The 20,074-nt window shown below is 43.2% G+C and overlaps 1 protein-coding gene across 1 annotated transcript in view; it reads right to left on the bottom strand.

Moving 5' to 3' along the window:
• Nucleotides 1–20,074, bottom strand: part of KIF1B (kinesin family member 1B) — a gene marked incomplete in the record, with an annotated part of 2,363,676 nt that overhangs the window by 1,725,615 nt on the left and 617,987 nt on the right. Inside the window, 2 exon segments of the mRNA XM_044063146.1 lie at nt 13,046–13,254; nt 19,868–19,909. Of these exon segments, the coding sequence (XP_043919081.1) occupies nt 13,046–13,254; nt 19,868–19,909 (251 nt within the window).

The raw sequence follows: 20,074 nt of genomic DNA, 5'->3' as shown, positions 1-20,074 counted from the left end.
CTAGAGGTGAGAGCGGTACTTCTAGCATTGTAGTCCTTTCAAGACGCTCTTCCTCTGGGGACTATTGCAATCCAGACAGACATGTCAGTAGCCTGGTACATAAAGAAGAAGGAACCAGATCTTATCCCCTGTAACAAGAAGCCTTGAGAGTATGGCAGTGGGCAAACTCCACCCAGCACTTTCTGATAGCAATGCACATCCCAGGGAAGTCCAATGTGATTGCAGACAAGCTAAGCAGGGCAATTCTACTGCCTCATGAGTGGTCTCTGAAGACAGAAGTAGCGGAAAGGATATTCCGGAAATGGGGCCAGCCTTGCTGTGATCGCTTTGCCACATCCACAAACAGGAAATGCAGCAGCTACTCTGCCCTAATTCCCCCACCAGGGGATGCCCCAAGGGATGCACTTGTACATGATTGGCCCCCAATTCTCCTTTAGGCTTTTCCTCCATTCCCCCTGATAACCAAAGTTTTACAGAAAACCAGTGCTCTGGGAAGGACCTTAATTCTTATAGCCCCCTACTGGCTTAATCAGATTTGGTTCCCCTTTCTTCAGCCTCATCTAATGGAAGAACCTTGGATCCTGGACCCAGTTCCAGACCTCCTGATTCACTCATTGGCGGCTCTTCATCCATCTCTTCAGCCCTTCAAATTGACAGCTTGGCTGCTCCAATTCCCAACATAGCCAGGCTTCAGAATCTTTCAGCTGCAGCTCAGCATATTCTGACAAACTCTCATAAATCATCTACTAGAAAATTATATCTCGGCAAATGGAAACGTTTCTCAATATGGGCACTACAAAATATTGATCCTTACCTGGTTCCAATATCTTCTATATTGCAATTTTTGACTAAGCTCTTCACTGAGGGGTCAGCCACCTGAACTATAAGAGTTCAATTGGCCACAATCTCGAATTTTCACCTTGGTGATGTGGGATCTACTATCATGTGTCAGACTATCCAAGGCATTTCTCAAAGGCACTATTCATTTACATCCTCCTATTAGAGCTCCTCTTACCCCATGGAATCTAAATTGTGTCCTTTCATGAATCATCCTACCTCCATTTGAACCAGCCATTTCATGTGAACTGAAGTACCTTACATGGAAAACCATTTTTCTAGTAGGCATTACTTCTGCTCTGAGGGTTTCAGAGCTGCAGGTCTTCTCCATTAAATCCCCATAAATATTTGACAATGATAGTGTCTCTTCGGACAAGCCGCTCTTTTTTTTTTTACTAAAAGTGTGTTCTGAAACAAATCTCAATCAATCTACAGAGTTGCCGGTTTTCTTCCCTAAGTATGGCAATAAGACAGAATATATGCTGCACAAGCTTGATGTTCACAGACAGCTCCGATTCTATCTAAACAGGACCAAGGATTTTAGAAAAACAGACCAGCTCTGTTTCCTTCTCATACTCCAGGAAAGGTACTCCCATTGTAAAAACCACACTGTCAAAATGGTTATCAGACTGTATTTCCTTTACTTATAGCTCATTGAAAACACCATTACAAGACAAAGTAAAGGCCCACTCAACTAGAGATGTCTCCACTTCTTTAGTCTTTACTGCCAAACTACCAATAGACATTTGTGCAGCAGCCACCTGGTCGAGGCCTCATACTTTTATCACTCATTACAAAGTAGATAGGGCCTCCAGGGACAAGGCCTCCTTTGGTTCCACTGTCCTGAAGAATATACTCCCGTGAGCCACCTGAGAAAAATGGTGCTTGGGATGCTAACCCATCAGTAAGAATGAAGGCGAGATGAACAACTCACTTAGAACATTATGGTGAGTACACAACTTCTTTTTCTGTCTCCCAAAATCATGAAATGCAACAAAGCAGACAAAAATTACTCAACCAAATCAAAAGGTTCCATTAATTAAAAAGATTAACACAAGTCCATAGCAAATGACCAGCAATCTACTCAAAGTGAATTTACTTTCATTTTTTTTCTTCTCTTTTTGCACTCAGTCTAGCCTTTTGAACCATCACCTATAAAAAATGAAATATTGTCTTCTTTAGGGTCTAATATTAGCATGTCAACAGGGCTGTTCATCGAATGCCCTCACATTGACGCACATAAAATGAAATGCCAAAATCTTGAACGGCCACAATACTGATTTTTTCCCCCAGGGGAAAAAAATATCACTGGTCCAACAGCAAACAAGCCAAACTGACAGACAAAATAAAGTCACTCCCTAATGTAGGGGGCTGTACACCCCTACGTAAATATACCAACTCTGAGATCACACTACATTACAGGAAATGTCAAATTCCCAACAATGGCCCAGCGATTTTTTTCCCTAGGAAAAAAAAATTGCTATTGTGGCCATTCTGGATTTTGGCATTTTGTTTTATATGTGTCGACCTAAGGGCGTTCGATGAGCAGCCCTGTCGACATGCTAATATAGACCCCTTCATTATTGGTTGTTTGCTAACAAGATAAGAACACTATCCTCTTCTTTTCCTACAATCAACGTGACACAGGAACAAGGCAACAAATGGTTCATATATCCAATCAAGGCACCATAACATGTATTCTCAGTCTGACATCTATTACTTTTTGCTCCAATTGGTGATTACTGGGGTTGAACTCCCTATTTTGATTGATGTCTGTGTACTTGGTGCCAGTAAGTCACATGACACTAACTCACACTCCTACACACTATAGGATCACTAGTTCACTGCCAGCACATCTTTTGAGGTTTTTGCCAGCAGTCCCTCTCATTAGGGCACTCACTTACTGGATCTTATAATCCCACTTCCTGCAGCATGAAGCAGTGGGAAATAAAAATAGTGAATCATCATAAAAGCAGCACTTACTTCTGGATTTTTTCAGCAATTCAGTTGTGTCACCAACCCATACTTAAGATCTGAGTTTTTCAAATTATGTAGTGATTGACAGCAAGTTGTGGAGATAGCATGCTAAGCCCATGGCTGTAGAGTGGTTTCCCATCATTTTATTTATTTAATTTAATAAGAAGTTATGTACTCACCATAACGTTCCATCTGAGTAGGTAGCTTCATTTGTCTGCAACCTGTGGGTCTTGGATCCGATATCGGATCAGAGTCCCCAGCTACCTGAACCTTGGGTGGCCATCATGGAAGGACATTACGAAGCACCGCAGAGCCAAAGGATGCTCTCCCTCTAGAAATCACGTCCAGTTTGTAGTGGTTAATAAAGGTATGAGATGAAGCCCAAGTGGCTGCTGAACAAATATCATCCAATGGGACTCTAGACTTGAAGGCCGCAGAAGTAGAGATGGAACGAGTGGAATGTGCGTGAACTCCTTCAGGTGCGGGTCTCCCAGAGGCTTGGTACGCCAATAGGATACATTGAGAAATCCAGCGTGATAGAGATACTTTTGATATTGCTTTCCCCAAATTAAATTTGGCAAAGGAAATGAACAGCTGGTCGGATTGTCTATGACCAGCTGTTCTACGAGTATAAAAGCATAGCTGCCTATGAACATCTAATGAGTGCAGCTTGTACTCTCCTTTATTCTGATATTTAGGGAAGAAAAACGGTAAATTTATGGATTGATTTATATTGGTTTCTGATGCTATTTTGGGAAGAAAAGAGGGATTGATCCCGAGGTACACTCTGTCTGGGTGAAAGATCAAATAAGGAGGCTTCACAGAAAGAGCTTGAAGCTCCGAAACTCTTTTCGCAGAAGTGATGGCTACAAGGAATGCTGTTTTCCAGGACAAGAATTTGAGATCTACTGAAGCAGCGGTTTCAAAAGGTGGAGCAATCAAGGCTTGAAGAACTAGTGAAAGATCCTACGGTGGTACGGCTTCTTTTATAAGGGTCTAAGCAAGAAGGTGCCCTTGAGAAAGGTTTTACACAACTTGGCCGACATCAAAGGCCCTGTATCATGTCCCACATGGTAATGTGAGATGGCTGCCAATTGCACTTTGACGGTTGAACAACTAGCGCCTTCCTGAAAAAGTTCGGTTAGGAAGTCTAATATGGATGGAAGAGGAGCCATAAAGGTATCTAGATCATGATGCTCCGCCCAGATGGAGAAACGTTTCCATTTACTGCGGTACACTTTCCTGGTGGAGGGCTTGTGCGCTGCCACAAGGATGGCTTTGACTGGTGAAGAGATACCGGGAGTCCTAACTAGGAGTGGAACTGGAGCAACCAAGCTGTCAGTTTCAGATTGTCCAGGTTTGGGGTCGGTAAGTCCGATGGATGGGAGATTAGATCCAGACTGAGATCCAGAATCCAAGGAGGATTCACTAGGTGAGACCACAGGTAAGGGAACCAAATTTGCTGAGGCCATAATGGGGCAATGAGGATCATCCTGCTCCCCAACCGCAAGGCTTTCTGTAAGAGTTACAGCATCAGGGGTAGAGGAGGATAGGCATAAAGTAGACTGGGTGGCCAAGCATGCACCAGAGCGTCTCTTGGAGTTTCCCCTGGAGGGGGAATCAGAGCGAAGAAATTGCCGCATTTGGTGTTTGAGGGAGACACAAAAAGATCGCAGCAGGGTTGCCCCCATATTGCGAATATCTGCTTCGCTACTAGTGGATTGAGAGACCACTCGTATGGGGTAAGAAGGGTGCGACTGAGTTTGTCCGCTAGGATGTTGGTTCATCCCGGAATGTGCGTTGCAATCAGAAAGCGGTTGGTGGAGATCGCCCATTCCCACACTCTCATGGCTTTGCGGCATAGAGGGTAAGATCTGGTTCCCCCCTGTTTGTTGATGTACCAGACAACCGACATGTTGTCCGACTGAATTGCAATCGTTCCTATGGGGAGGAGATTCTGAAGTGCTTGCAACGCATACAGCGCCACTCTCATCTCCAGAACGTTGATATGCAGGGAGGTCTCTGTGTCGTTCCACGTGCCCTGGATCGTCCTGCCTGAATAATGCCCCCCCCCCCACCTGAGGCGGGAGGCGTCCGTGGTCACCATGGCGAGAGGGGGAGAGGTGCAGAAGGGACGTCCCGTATGGAGGTCCGAAGCTTGGAGCCACCATAATAGAGCCCTCCTGCAAGCCTTGCTGATAGCAATGGGGTGGTGAAGAGGAAGGGACAGAAAGGACCATTGCACTAGAAGAGTCCATTGCAGTACCCGCATGTTCAAACGGGCGCATGGAAGGAGCGTAATCGCTGCCGCCATGGAGCTTAGTGCCCTCAGGACCAATTCCGCTGGTGGGGTCTCTGATTGGAGGATAGCCCGCACATGGAGTTGCAAATTCCAAATTCTCTCGGACGTTAGAAATGCTCGTAGCTCTCTGGTGTCTATTCTGGCTCCTATGAATTCTATGACTTGTGTCGGGGCCAGAAGGGATTTGTCGGCATTGATGATGATGCCTAACTGTGGGGCTAGGCGGAGAAAGAAATCTCTGGCTGAGCAAAGTAGATGCCTTGTTGGGGCGGTCAGGAGCCAGTCGTCCAGGTACGGAAAGACCTGTATTCCCTGGAGTCTCAGGTGGGCCGCAATCACTGCTAATACCTTGGTGAACACCCTAGGGGCTGTGGTGAGGCCAAAGGACCCTGAACTGGTAGTGACTGGCTCCCAGCCGGAAGCGGAGGAACCTCCTGGATCGTCTGTCCATTAGAATGTGGTGGTATGCATCCTTGAGGTCTATAGAGCACATCCAATTGTTCTCCCTTAGAAGGGGGAGAATAGATTGAAGAGTGACCATTCGGAATTTTTCCTTGGTTACGTACAGGTTCAAGCGGGAAAGGACTAGAATCGGTCTCAAGTCCCCAGTCTTTTTTGGCACCAAAAAGAACCTGGAGTAGAACCCTAATCCGAGCTGGTCTTGGGGGACGGGCTGGATGGCTCTTTTTCTTAGCAGCTGCTGAATTTCTGTGGCTGCGGCCTCCCTCTGATCGGGTGGTACATCGGGGAGGTTCTTGAATTTGGGGACATGGAGTAATGGTATTCTGTACCCTCTGGATATAATGCGAAGCACCCAGCGGTCTGTCGTGATGGACTCCCATGCCGCTAGGTGCTCCGAGAAGCCCCCCCCCCCGACTGCCTCCAGAGAGGAGCAGCCGGGCAACCCTTCAGGGCTGCTGCGTGGGCCATTCAGAGAAAGGTTCTCTGGACCCAAAGTTTCTCGGAGCCCCTCTGCCCCTGGGGCGGCGTCCTCCCTGTCCTCCTCTGTCACGGAAGGACTGGTTGTCCGGAGCGGGTTGGGAATGTTGCGATTTCCGGAACCACATCTTCTTCTGACCCTTTTGGTTCTTCGAAAAGGACCGCTGGGGAGCAGAGAAGCGGACTCCGACGGCAGACGTCTTCCCGTCTTTCTCGCTCTGGACAAGTGTCTCGCGAACCATTTTGCCAAACAGGGCAGAACCATCGAAAGGGGCGTTCGCAAAAGACGCTTAAAAAGGCTCCGCAAAGTCACAATGATGGAGCCAGGCCTGACGTCTCATGACTAGGCCTGCTCTGCTAGCCCTAGCGGCTCCCTCGGTGGCGTGGGACAATAGCCGCATAGAGGTATTTGAAATTGATCTCAGAGTGGCCATTCGGGTGGAGTACAATTGCTTGTCCTCCGCCGACATGGACTCAGGAGGGGAGGCAGCGTATTCTTTGATAAGATCCCGCTGCATCCTGATGACATGTGCCATATAGTTTAGAGACCTTACCGAGAAGGTCGCTGAACTAAAAACTCGCTTCCCTAAGCGGTCCATCGAGCGCTTGCTCGGTGGATGGACTGAGGGGATCTCCTGAGCTAGTTCCCTCTTCGTGGCTGCTGCCGTCAACATGGCATCTACGGGGGGGGGCCCTTGCTCCAGTGCGATCGGTCTGAGGGGGGGCTTAGTATTCTGTCCGGGCGTTTTGGTATTGGCTCCACGGTGTCCGGATCCTTCCACGCCCTGGTGGTAAGGAGGTCCACCAAGGGGTCGGCCGGAGGGGACACCCAAGAGGTAGACGGGCCTGCTTCGAATGCCTCCAGAAACACGGACTCATCGGAGGAAGACTTGGGGGCAGACCACCCACCTCTGATCCTCAGCATCTCCATGATGTCTCCAAAGGAGACATCCTCACAGGTGATCTTGGGGAGCCTTCCCCTTCCTCCAAGTCCGTGTCCTCAGTTAAGGACTCGGGGGAGTCCACGTGCCTCCTCTTGCACTTATGCTTGCGGGGCACTTCCTCGGGGAGGCCTCGCCAGCAACATCCTGTTCCAATGGAACCATCTGGGACATTGAAGCAGGCTGTCCCTTTGGCCGGGTGATGGAAGCCTGGCCCAGCAGAGAGGGATTGCAGGGAGGAGCCGAGACAAGGACCGGGGGTCCGAATGCTCTCAACAGAGCCCTCTCCACAACATCAAAAGCCAAGGGGGAACCACTCTCTCTGGGCTCCAAGAGTCGGCTCCCACTCGGATCCGATGAAGGGATCGGAACCGGCGCCGAGACCATCGGATCCGAAGGACCAGTGCGCTCCGACCTGGACGGAGCCGAAGGCACACTGAATCCCTCGGATCCGAAGCTCGGGCCATGGCTCAGAGAGGTCGGATCCGACAGGCTCGAGGTCAGGGTCGGATCCAAAGTGCCAAGTACTGTCGGCGCCGACCCACCCCTGGCTCCAACGCTGCTCGGCTCCGAACGCTCCGAACCCAGACAGCGGGTCGGAGAAGGAGCAATAGGATGGAAAAAAGGTGTCGAGCTCCCCCCCGAATGGGGGGGGGAGGCAAGAGCACTCCCATCTGCAGCTGGGCCTGGATGAACCTTCGCATCATCCGGTCCAAGTCTGCATCGGACATACTGAAGGTCGATCTCGAAGAGGTCACCGAGGCAGGCCTGGAATGCTGCCTCGATGACCTCGATGGAGATCGGGCCTCCTCCTCGGGCCCTGGGGAGAAACAAGGGGATCGAAGCCGAGGAGGAGACCTAGAAGCAGTGGAGGGAGAAGCCCGCTTAGCTGGCGGGGCCGAAACGAAGGTCTCGGCCCGCCGCTTGTGGTGCTTCTCCCTCCGTTTTTCCCTCCTGGCCTCCCTGTCCTCCGTCGCTTTAGCGGGAGTTTGAGTCCCGGCCGGAGGAAGGGGGGCAGGAATGGCAGCAACCACAGCCTGTGGTGGAGCCACGGGAGCAGCGGAGGCCGGAGCTGAGTCCGGGGGTAAAAGTCCCGCCAAGACCAGCTTCGACCTCCACTCTTTCAGTGCCCTGGGGTTGAACGCTGCACAAATGGTACAGCCTGAGGTGAGGTGTTCAACCCCAAGGCACCGAACGCACCGAGTGTGGCCATCAGCTGGGGAGAGCTTATGGCCACACTCGGTACATTTAGAAAAAATGGCTTTTGGGGCCTCAGCCATACTTAAAGAAAAAAGTAATGTTACACACACACACAGGCCCCAAAACACACACACAACACACACTCTCCAACAACCAGCGAAGGGAGGGAAAAAAACTACTTAAAAAAAAATATTTTTACTCTACAGGGAACCTAACACTTACACACTTTATATTTTTGTGAAAAAAGAAGAAAGTTGACAGAAAATTTAAACTTAATTGCCAATTACTAGACGAGCTCACAGGAATCCAGCTATCCACAAGCGCGGCAAACTAGATCTGAGGTCATGGAGGGTTAGCAGGGGATTATGGGTGAGGGGAGGAGCTAGGAGCTCGGATCCATTAGCTTGAAACAAGTTGCCGGCTCGGATCCGATATCTGATTCAAGACCCACAGGTTGCTGACAAATGAACTCCCTACTTCAGATCATTTGTTTACTGGGAAAGTCCGACCTGGAATGAAGCCAACTTTCAGCAGAGGCCCGGGTGGAAACGCTGCAGACACATGTCTTTGTAACGTGGGAGGAAACCAGAGCGCCGCGAGCAAAACCACACAAGCATATGGAGGACATGCAGACTCCACACAGAAGGCACCCTAGTTGAGAATCGAACTGGAGAACCACTTGCTGAGAGCTGACACTACCACTGCACCAGTGCTTTTACAGTCATGGGGAGGAGAAGATCTGCTGAAAAAGATCTTTTTTTTTTACTCTCTTTTTTTAACTTCAGTCACCTACCACACCGGCCCATCCAGAAGGAAGCTAAGCAAGACAAAAAAGTTAGGAAGCCTAGATGGAAGCCAGCCAGCCAACCAGGCACCTGAGCAAGCCCAGACGAAAGCCAGGCAGCCAACTAGCTACCCCATTAACCAGTGGAGGGGATAAAAAGAGTTGGAAGCCAGACAGACTGCAGTCAACTAAAGACTTTGGTTGCCCTGTTTTGCTGTTTACTAGTAACTGCAATTAGAATTTCAATTCTGCAATTTTTAAAAAGTTGGATTTTTTTTTTACTTTTATTTAGTTATTTAACATATCTTCAAAAGTAAATGTGATGCATTGGCTTGAGAAATATTTCATATTGGCTATCATGGGATGATTTGCGAGAATTAATTGGAAAAGGTAAGTGTGTTAATGTGTGTATATGTATGTGTGTGTGTGTGTGTGTGTGTGTGTGTGTGTGTGTGTGTGTGTGTGTGTGTGTCAAAATAACGAATTACCATAATGTCGAGTTACAAAACTGCGAGGTGGAAGCGACAGAAGTTTACATTCATGAACGTCCGGAGATTCGTAAATTTTCTCGGTAAGTAAACAATCAGCCAAGAAAACTTAAAAGCAAATAAAACCCACCCAAGTGGAGGGTTTTGCCCCCCTCCCCCCCAGCTAAATATACCAACTCTGGGATCGCACTACAGTGGAGGAAAGGGCAAAGTTCACCACAATGGCTGACTGACTCCTTTCTCAGTGAAAACTTACGACAATCTGGTCGTTTGTGAATGTAAACTTTCATCATTTCCGTCTCACCATTTTGCAACTCGACATTCAAATTTTCACTTACTCGAATTTCTTTTGATCAAGACAACACCACCAAAGTGTCCGTAAACCAAAAGTACACACAATACCAAAATTTTTCACTGGGAAACTAAACATGTTGCCAACAATAAACCTAAGCATACACTGCACTATGGTAAACCCATCCATAACCTCCTAACTAAATATACCAACTCTGGGATTGCATTACACTGGGGAAAAGGGCAAATTTCACCATGATGGCCGACTGTTTCATTTCCCAGTGAAAACATGTTGATAATGTGTACTTTCAGGTTTACAGACACTTTTATATTGTCTCAATCAAAAGAAATTCAAGTAAGTGAAAATTCTGCCCACACACACTGTGGGATCTAGTGTGCCACTATATCATTAACCATTTTAGCTTTTTAAATGCTTTGTAATAGTTAAAATGATTCCCTCCACATTTATCTTTGGGATCTACTTCTTAGTTATATATATATGTTAACTACTCTATACTTTTAAATTCTGAAGTGACTTTATGTACCGATGATATCACATACAATGTAATTAAGGGGCACAACACTGCCATGTTGACGCTTAATTCACTAAATAACCTGCATTGCTACTTGTAGAGAAATGCTTGACCTTCTACCATACTTGTATACAAGTAAAACATGCAATGCTGTGCCACTTGTAATACAAATATGAATGTCCACATGCCCAACTGAATCCCTTGGGGAAAGAATTTGCTTGGCCGCTTCGTTACTTTGCCGTTTTCGGCACTGTAGTGCGGTCTCGGAGTTGGTATATTTAAGTAGGGTGTGTGTGTGGGGGGCAAGGCCCCCCACTTAATGTAATGTTTAAAGTATGTTTTTTCTTTTGGTTGTTGTTGGAACAGCAATTTTTTTCCCTAGGAAAAAAATCACTGTTCTGACAGTTTGAAAATGTAAGCTTTCGGTTACATAGGGTCGATTAATCACCATTCGCGTTTTTAAGCGCTAGGTGATCTAATATAGACCCCGGCCTGAATACACCCTCAGAAGCTGGTGCCTGCACAGTGGCTCCGGACCCATCCAAGGTAGAGACATCTGCAGGTTCCATAGTCGAAGAAGCATCTCACGGCATACCGGACTCCAAATGGGTCTCAGTAGAGGCCTGCTTATCTGAAGTAGCGGATATCAGGGGCTATGAAAGCACCTCACTGCGTACCGGCAGACTGGCGACTAGCTTAAAGGAAGCGTCATCGGCAGTTTTGGACCTATGCGATCTGTCTTTATCCTTGTTTTTTCGGAAGATCAGTAATCGGATGGCTTAACGAAGCCATTTCGGAGTACTGAGACCGAGTACAAAAAATAACTTGCTGCAAAGATAGCCCGATGACGAATAGTTCAGGGGTTGAGCAAGGCACAAAACCGACAGCGAGGAACGTCGTGGTCTGGGCCTAAACAGGGGATGCAGTACGAATGAAAATCTCTATGAGTTATTTGCTTTCCACAGGTAAGATGATTGTCAACTTTTACTGACATCGGTTGGAGCAAGAAACAGGATCCCCAACGGGGTACTTATCTTTTTTGAAGACTTCAAATCTGAAACTCAAAAATGAAAATTGCAGGAGTCGGCCGACCGGCACTTGTGAACTACTACTGATTCAGGCACCACACGGCAAGAAAGACTGATGTAATGGCATCGGCTGCATGTTTTATACCCCTGACATCAAGGAAGAGGAGACAACATCTGACACAGGAATCCAAAGACTCTGGTATTCAGGCCGGCTGAGGGCTACCTGCAGGCAGATAACCCAAATGTGATGACTGCAACAGGGAAAAACGAAAAACATCTAAGCACAGATAAGACGGTGGTAATGGCAGCAAATTGGGGAAATCAGAAGAAGCTGAAAATAAAGATAGAAGGAAAGACAGAAGAACAGGTAAACAGCTTCAAGTATCTGGGAGGAGTAGTTGAGGAGAAGGGTAGTCTGAATGAAGAGGTCAAATCTACAATCAGAGGGGCTGCAGCCAACTGGCATAGATTATCAGGTGTAGTCTATGACAGAAGAATGCCAAAGAAGCTGAAAAGTAAGGTGTACAAGACAGTGGTGCGACCAGTACTACTGTATGGTACAGAAACCTGGGCAGTAAAGGCAGAACAGTTGAAGAAGCTAGAAGTGATGGAAATGAAGTGCCTGAGAAAGGTGATAGGATTTACACTGTGGGACAGACGAAGAAATGAGGACATAAGAGCAGAAGCCAAAGTAGCTCCAATTACAGAAAAGATCAGAGAGAACAGATTACGGTGGTTTGGGCACATGTGTAGAAAAGCAGAAGATAATCTGGTAAGGAAGATTTGGGACAGGCAGGAAGAAGGTAAGAGGAAGCGTGCTCAGTATGTGAAGTGTTAATTAAGAATAGTCTTTTGTTTCTACTCCAATAAACATATTATCTGTTTAATTTTATGTGTAGTATCTCTTTTCCCCGATAACTTTACATTGTCACAGCTACATAAAGTGTGTGTTATGTGTGCATAACTGCTTTACCAGTAAGGCTTAATTTCTACTGTTTTAGCTGCATATTTTAATTGGTCTGTGAGACAGATTTTAGTATATTGTTACTACAGAACTTCACACTGTCACACCCATAAATGTAACATCTTCAGCACTCTCATGGTTATGTCATATGCTTGACCACCCCCTCAGTATATGACTACACCCACTACTCCCCGCTGCTCCAATTTTAAACTGCTGAAAAAAGGTGGCAACCCTATGGAAAAAGTCACCAAGGAGACTGCAAATATCAGATACGATCATATATACTATCCAGTGGTAGTACTCGGAAGGTTTGTTATATTTACAAAAATAAAATAATGTTTTACTTTAATATGGTAAAATATAGTCTGTTAACACTATTCTCTTAGAAAAGAAACTAAATATGGGAGAAATCATGCTACAGTTATTAATGCATACAAACATACACATTAGAATAATGCAACAAAACAGCTGAATGTGAGAACCAGATTTGCATTTAAATGTTATTTTGCATGGTATTTTCATTCTAGTGCCTTAGGCTAAAGTCATGTTTACCCAAAGTCCCTTGGTTCCAAGCCTACCTTCCCAGCTAATAAATGAACAAAGAGAATTCTCCCTTACATTCTGAAATTCATCTACTACAAACAAAATGAAAAAGTCTAATAAAGAGAGACTGTTTCACTTGAGTTCTGCAGCTCATTTACCACAAAAAAACATGCAAAATATTCCAAATATGCCTACAAAGCACCAAAGAAATTACATACCTTTAATCTTTCTATGGCCTCCTCACCACCAGGGGTTGACATAATTCTCTCCTGTATGCTGGTCGCAGAAGGCAAGCCCATCTGGCTAAGGGAGTTTGAGGATGAGGATGCTGTCAGAGAGCCAAAGGACGCTGTGGAGAAATTGCCAGGTCGTTGATTCTCTGTGGCTAGTAAGTATCTATTTTTATTGTTCTGTATATCTTTGAGATCTAAGTGAGGGAGGGGAGACAAAGGAAGAGGGTGGAGAGAAAGAGAAAAAGGACAGGAAAGACTGACATAAGACGGACACAACATTAGAAAGTAAAGTCAAAGACGAAGTAAAGACCAAACAGCAGCTCTAAAACTGAACTTCAGCCTTACAAATGATTTAATACAGTTAACCATGAGCCCTCAATGCTCCAGGAACTCTGTTTCTGTAGGCTTTTGACACAAACCCAAAATAAAACATAAGCTGAGCATCAGAGTACACATTAATGAACTCTGAAAAAGTGGGATTACCTACAAAGCATCAAAATAATCATATGTATCACACATTACTCCATTATGAAAATCTGTTTCCTCACAGATCTTAAAAACATTATTTTTCACACAGAGGACAGGATTTAAATCCACTTTCTTCTCAAATGTCCATGGTACTTGGCACTCTTTTCAACCACAGTCTAAATACTATCTTTGCCACAGCAAAGTGGAAAACAGCAACAGTAACTCCCTTGCACAAAGGGGGTCCATCAACTGACCCTGGGAACTACAGACCCATAAGCCTAACCAACCATATCTGCAAGGGCATAGAGAGAATCATCATGGACCTATGAAAAAAGACATAGATGAACTTCAAACTCTTGACCCAATCCAATTTGGCTTTGTAAAGAGTAGATCATGCTTATTAAATCTGGTGGACTTCTTTGAGAATGTCACTAAAGCCCTGGACAAAAGCAAAACAGTACGTACAGCCTATCCAGCCTATCCTGATTTAGCCAAGACTTTTGACACAGTTCCCCACTTGGGTATCATTGAGAAGCTCACCCAGCTGGGAATTAACCCATATGTCACTAGATGGGTAGCCAACTGGATCACCAACAGAACGCATACAGTCAAAGTTGGGGATTCCACTCTACCAGCAGACTAGTTATCTGTGGTGTACCACAATACTCTGCGCTGGGCCCCCTACTGTTTGGAATCTATTTCACACAAGTCCAGGTGAAAATAGATGGCCTGTGGCTTACCAAGTTTGCCGATGACTGCAAACTGGGTGCAATCACGGAGTCCCCCAGTGATGATGACATACTAGGAAAAGGGCTCACACAGAACAATGACTGGTGCTAAAGCCACAGATTTAAAATAACACAAAAAATGCATCATCTCTTTCAGCAAAGGGATAGTCCCTGCAAATTACAACATTAACAGTACCTGCCTTAGATCAAACCCTGTGGTGAGACATTTGGGAACACAGGTTGATAGCAACCTTAACTTTGATCACCATGCATCAACAGTGGTAAGGAAGGCCTTCTACGTAGCACATCTCATAAGTAAAGGCATCGCACTCAGAGCTAAGGATATTATAACTCCCCTGTACTCATCCCTCATCAGACCACTAACGGAGTACAATGCTCCCTTTTGTATGTACCTCATCAGACACCTACAGCAGCTGGAGAGACCTCAGAAGTTTCTCAGCAAGAAAATTCAGGGCCTTCAACACATGACCTACATGGACAGACTAAAGGCCCTGTCATTGTACTCTGTAGATTATAGGCTGCTGACAGGGAATTTGTGCCTGGCCTACAGAGGAGTCTCAGACCCTGCCCTAATGGAAATGCTGTACATCCTCAAGTCAAATGGGACAAGATTCATTCACTCTAGGGATCTTAACCTAGCCTGCGACATTAAAAGGACATGTTAGAGAGACAGCTACATCTCCCAGATACTGCCATGCCTGTGGAACAAACTGCCAATTCACACAAAACAGAGCTCCTCAATGACCCTATTTAAGTATAACTGAGACAACTGGATGGGAGAATATGAATATACCCTGGGGTTGTCACCTATGTCCATCTTAGATAAGGGCAGTTGGTGGTGATCATAGACTCACACTGCCAATAGAGACCACACAACTTGGTCAATAAGGGAACAAGGGTATAACATGGCTAGGCGTATAAAGGCCATAGAGTCAACAGCCTAGTAACCTCCTATGAACATATGACCCTATGAACTTAAAGTAAAATCAGATAAGAAAACCATAAGTCTTAATGCAGAATTTTTACAGTTCTGAGCCTTTGAATAATGCAACCACTTATGACTAGTACAGACCCATTGACTATGTATATGATGTAAGTGTATGTGATTACTGTCATACTGTATGTTATTAGTTACTGTGACTATGTACAGGAGGAAACTGTATGTGATCACTGTTATACTGTAGGTTATTACTGTTACTCTGACCATGTATATGATGTAAGTGTATGTGATTACTGTCATACTGTACGTTATTAGTTACTGTGACTATGTACAGGATGAAACTGTATGTGATTACTGTTACACTGCATGTTATTACTGTTATAGTGACTATGTATAGGATACAACTGCATGTGATCACTGTTATACTGTAGGTTATTACTGTTACTCTGACTATGTACAGGATGAAACTGTATGTGACTACTGTTATACTGTATGTTATTACTGTTATAGTGACTATGCATAGGATACAAATGCATGTGATCACTGTTATACTGTAGGTTATTACTGTTACTCTGACCATGTATATGATGTAAGTGTATGTGATTACTGTCATACTGTATGTTATTAGTTACTGTGACTATGTACAGGATGTAACTTTGTGTGATTACTGTTATACTGTAGGTTATTACTGTTACTGTGACTATGTATAGGATACAACTGCATGTGATCACTGTCATACTGTATGTTATTAGTTACTGTGACTATGTACAGGATGTAACTTTGTGTGATTACTGTTATACTGCATGTTATTACTGTTATAGTGACTATGTATAGGATACAAATGTATGTGATCACTGTTATACTGTAGGTTACTACTGTTACTCTATGTATATGATGCAAGTGTATGTGATTACTGTCATACTGTATGTTATTAGTTACTGTGACTATGTACAGGATGAAACTGCATGTGATCACTGTTTTACTGTACGTTATTACTGTCACTGTGACTATGTATAGGATACAACTGCATGTGATCACTGTTATACTGTAGGTTATTACTGTTACTCTGACCATGTATATGATGTAAGTGTATGTGATTACTGTCATACTGTATGTTATTAGTTACTGTGACTATGTACAGGATGTAACTTTGTGTGATTACTGTTATACTGCATGTTATTACTGTTATAGTGACTATGTATAGGATACAATTGCATGTGATCACTGTCATACTGTATGTTATTAGTTACTGTGACTATGTACAGGATGTAACTTTGTGTGATTACTGTTATACTGCATGTTATTACTGTTATAGTGACTATGTATAGGATACAAATGTATGTGATCACTGTTATACTGTAGGTTATTACTGTTACTCTGACTATGTATATGATGCAAGTGTATGTGATTACTGTCATACTGTATGTTATTAGTTACTGTGACTATGTACAGGATGAAACTATAAGGGATTACTGTCATACTGTATGTTATTAGTTACTGTGATTATGTACAGGATGAAACTGTATGTGATTATTGTTATACTGTATGTTATTACTGTTACAGTTGTATTGTATACAGTCATGGTATGTGATTACTGTTATATTGTATGTTATTACTGGTACTCTATGTATATCATGTAAGTGTATGTGATTACAGTTACACTGCATGTTATTACTGTCACTGTGACTATGTATAGGATAAAACTGTATGTGATTACTATTATACTGTATGTTATTACTGTTACTGTGACTATCTATAGGATGTAACAGTGTGTGATTACTGTCATACCGTATGTTATTACTGTTACCGTGACTGTATACAATACAACTGTATGTGATTACTGTTATATTGTATGTTATTACTGGTACTCTATGTATATCATGTAAGTGTATGTGATTACAGTTACACTGCATGTTACTACTGTCACTCTGACTATGTACAGGATAAAACTGTATGTGATTACTGTTATACTGTATGTTAGTACTGTTACTTTGACTATATATAGCATGCAAATGTATGTGATTACTGTTGTACTGTATGTTATTACTGTTACTGTGACTATGTATAGAATGTAGCTGTGTGTGATTATTGTTATACTGTATGTTATTACTGTGACCATGTATAATATACAAATGTGTGTGATTACTGTTATACTGTATATTACTGTTACTGTAACTATATATATAATGTAACTGTATGTGATTACTGTTATACTATATATTACTGTTACTGTGACTATGTATAGGATGAAACTGTATGTGATTACTGCCATGCTGCATGTTAATACTGTTACTGTGACTATGTACAGGATGAAACTGAATGTGATTACTGTCAAACACTATTTTATTACCGTTATACTTACTATATTGAGACATTTTATATTTTTATTTACCTTTTGTAGCTTTTCTCTTTAGGTCTCCACTGAAAGGGGGCATCTGCCTAGACAGACTAATCTGGTCAAGAAATGTCAAATAAGTAAAAATAAATTGTATCTCACTGACTGACTTTGCTTGCTTTTCATGGGTAACTTCAGGTGCAGTCTTTCAAGTCTCCTCCCAAAAACAACAAGTAATACTCATTAAACAAACAAAATAAATAAAGAGTTGCCTTTTCAGTTAACTATTTCACCCTTAAGAAACAAGTGTCCTAATGTTTAAAGAGGAAAAGTGCATGAAAATATAAGACTGACTTTCATGTCTGCTTTACAGATACTTGTCATAGCTCACAGTCAAGGCATCTCCCCATCACAAATACTTTGCTTACTGATAACTAAACACTGAAGGGCTGCTTCCTCATGAACACGGCAGTCCTAAAGCAATGGGTATGATAGTACACCCTCCCCAATATTAATGGGCATTATGCTATACCTTGGTGTTCTTGGTAATGCTGCTGGCTAGATGGACATAAATGGATCCTGTGAGGAGGGGAAGGGCTCATTCATCTAGGCCATCAAGTTGTGGCTTTCCTCTCCTACATTATGTATGCAATGACGACAGAGAAGGCATACACATGGTCTTGCACTTTTGTTAATACAAACTATATGTACTTGATAGTTTTTGTTATGATAGTTACTCACTCGCAGTTTCTACCATGACAGCATCATGCTGACTCTAGTATCATCGCATCCCATGGAAAAGACAGCTATTGACTGAGGGCCTCCCTCTTACAACTGAAGGTCAGCAATGATGTGATCCAAATTTCCTTCCATGCCGAAAAAAAAAAAAACAAGCATTAAAGTGACTTTAGTAAAACAACTATGACTAAGTCGATGAGCTGAAACTAAAGCATACTGTGCATAATATTAACTTAAAGCGACTATGGCTTGTTTTGGAAATGCTGAAAAACACTGGACTTACTACCACATATCTTACTGAAGAGGTGTTTTATCTTATGAGGTGCTCATTTACCAAAACACCAAACTGTTCAGTGTGAAAACTGCCATAGGTCTTTACAGAGAAACAAGAGGTGACATTAAGGATACATTACAAGGACCAGCACAGCAGAAACAGCAGCTGATATAAGCACAGAAATAAAGCTAGGGACTTGTAAATTGATAAAAGAGTGCACCAAACTGCTTAGCCCACTTACCTTAAAAGTAATTTTTTAATCCAACATGCAACCGATTAGATTTGCACAAGATAGCTCTCATTTCAGAAACACACATCCTCAATGCAACAAAATATAAAGTACCTAAAAGCAATAGCACTGCCAGCACCTACGCTCAAAGCGGCACTACTAGTGATCACAGGAAATCACAGACAGACTGACTCACTACGCCATTTTAAAGATGCCATGAGGAAAGTATACCCAGCATATTTTGTATTTTCTGCTGACTTTATACAATTGGATTTTTTAAAAATAAACAAAAACAGCAGTTTAGCAATTTATTTTGGTTAGCCATAAATAAGTTAGACTTCATAAAGGAAAAAACAGTTACCGCATTCAGTTAGATATCTGACTGAAAACCTAGTGAAAAATAACATAAAATATTTGTAACCAAATCAGGAACCATGCCATCTTACTAGTATACCAGTTTTGAAAACAAATACCCACTATTAGCTTCTAACTGAAACCATCTTTTGGGGAACAGCAGTTTAGCAATTTATTTTGGTTAGCCATAAATAAGTTAGACTTCATAAAGGAAAAAACAGTTACTGCATTCAGTTAGATATCTGACTGAAAACCTAGTGAAAAATAACAAAATATTTGTAACCAAATCAGGAACCATGCCATCTTACTAGTATACCAGTTTTGAAAACAAATACCCACTATTAGCTTCTAACTGAAACCATCTTTTGGGGAAAAAGTGTTGTTCTACATTAAAACCATACAAACCGTAATAAAAAGTTTTTCAAACCACCAGGATTTTAGTGTGGATTTAAACTCCATTAGTTTTAATGGTCAAAGAATGCATCCATCTTAGAGCACCCTAACTAAACAGGCAGCACAGCCATCATGCATCATTTACAAAAAATATTTTCTCATATACACAAATAATTACAGAATATAAATGTCTTTTACAAGTGTCTTCTGTCTGGGATTCTCCATTTTGGGAAAGGCAAAGTAAAACATGCAAAGCCAAAGCGGAGCCACCCTAGGCAGGTTAGTGAGATGGAGTTTTAGAAAGTACAGACATACACATATACACACATTTAATTCCACTTCCAGGGTAATCCTCTCCCAGCGAATCAACTGAAGGGAAGCAGGAGGAAAACACAAGAAGGGTCGAAGGTCAAAGGTTAAGTCTCAGAAGTTGCACAGACAAAAGGGGATGAATGCTACCTTTTGGTTTACAAATGCAGTTGTATTTATTGAATGGTACAAAAAGAATGCTGTATGGAGGCTTAGTATTCCATT

Source organism: Protopterus annectens, chromosome 2.part1 (assembly GCF_019279795.1).
Source record: "Protopterus annectens isolate FY-2018-M chromosome 2.part1, PAN1.0, whole genome shotgun sequence".
NCBI classification, from domain to species: domain Eukaryota; kingdom Metazoa; phylum Chordata; order Ceratodontiformes; family Protopteridae; genus Protopterus; species Protopterus annectens.
Note: the sequence above shows the minus strand (reverse complement) of the source record. Positions and strands in the feature narration are given on the sequence as shown.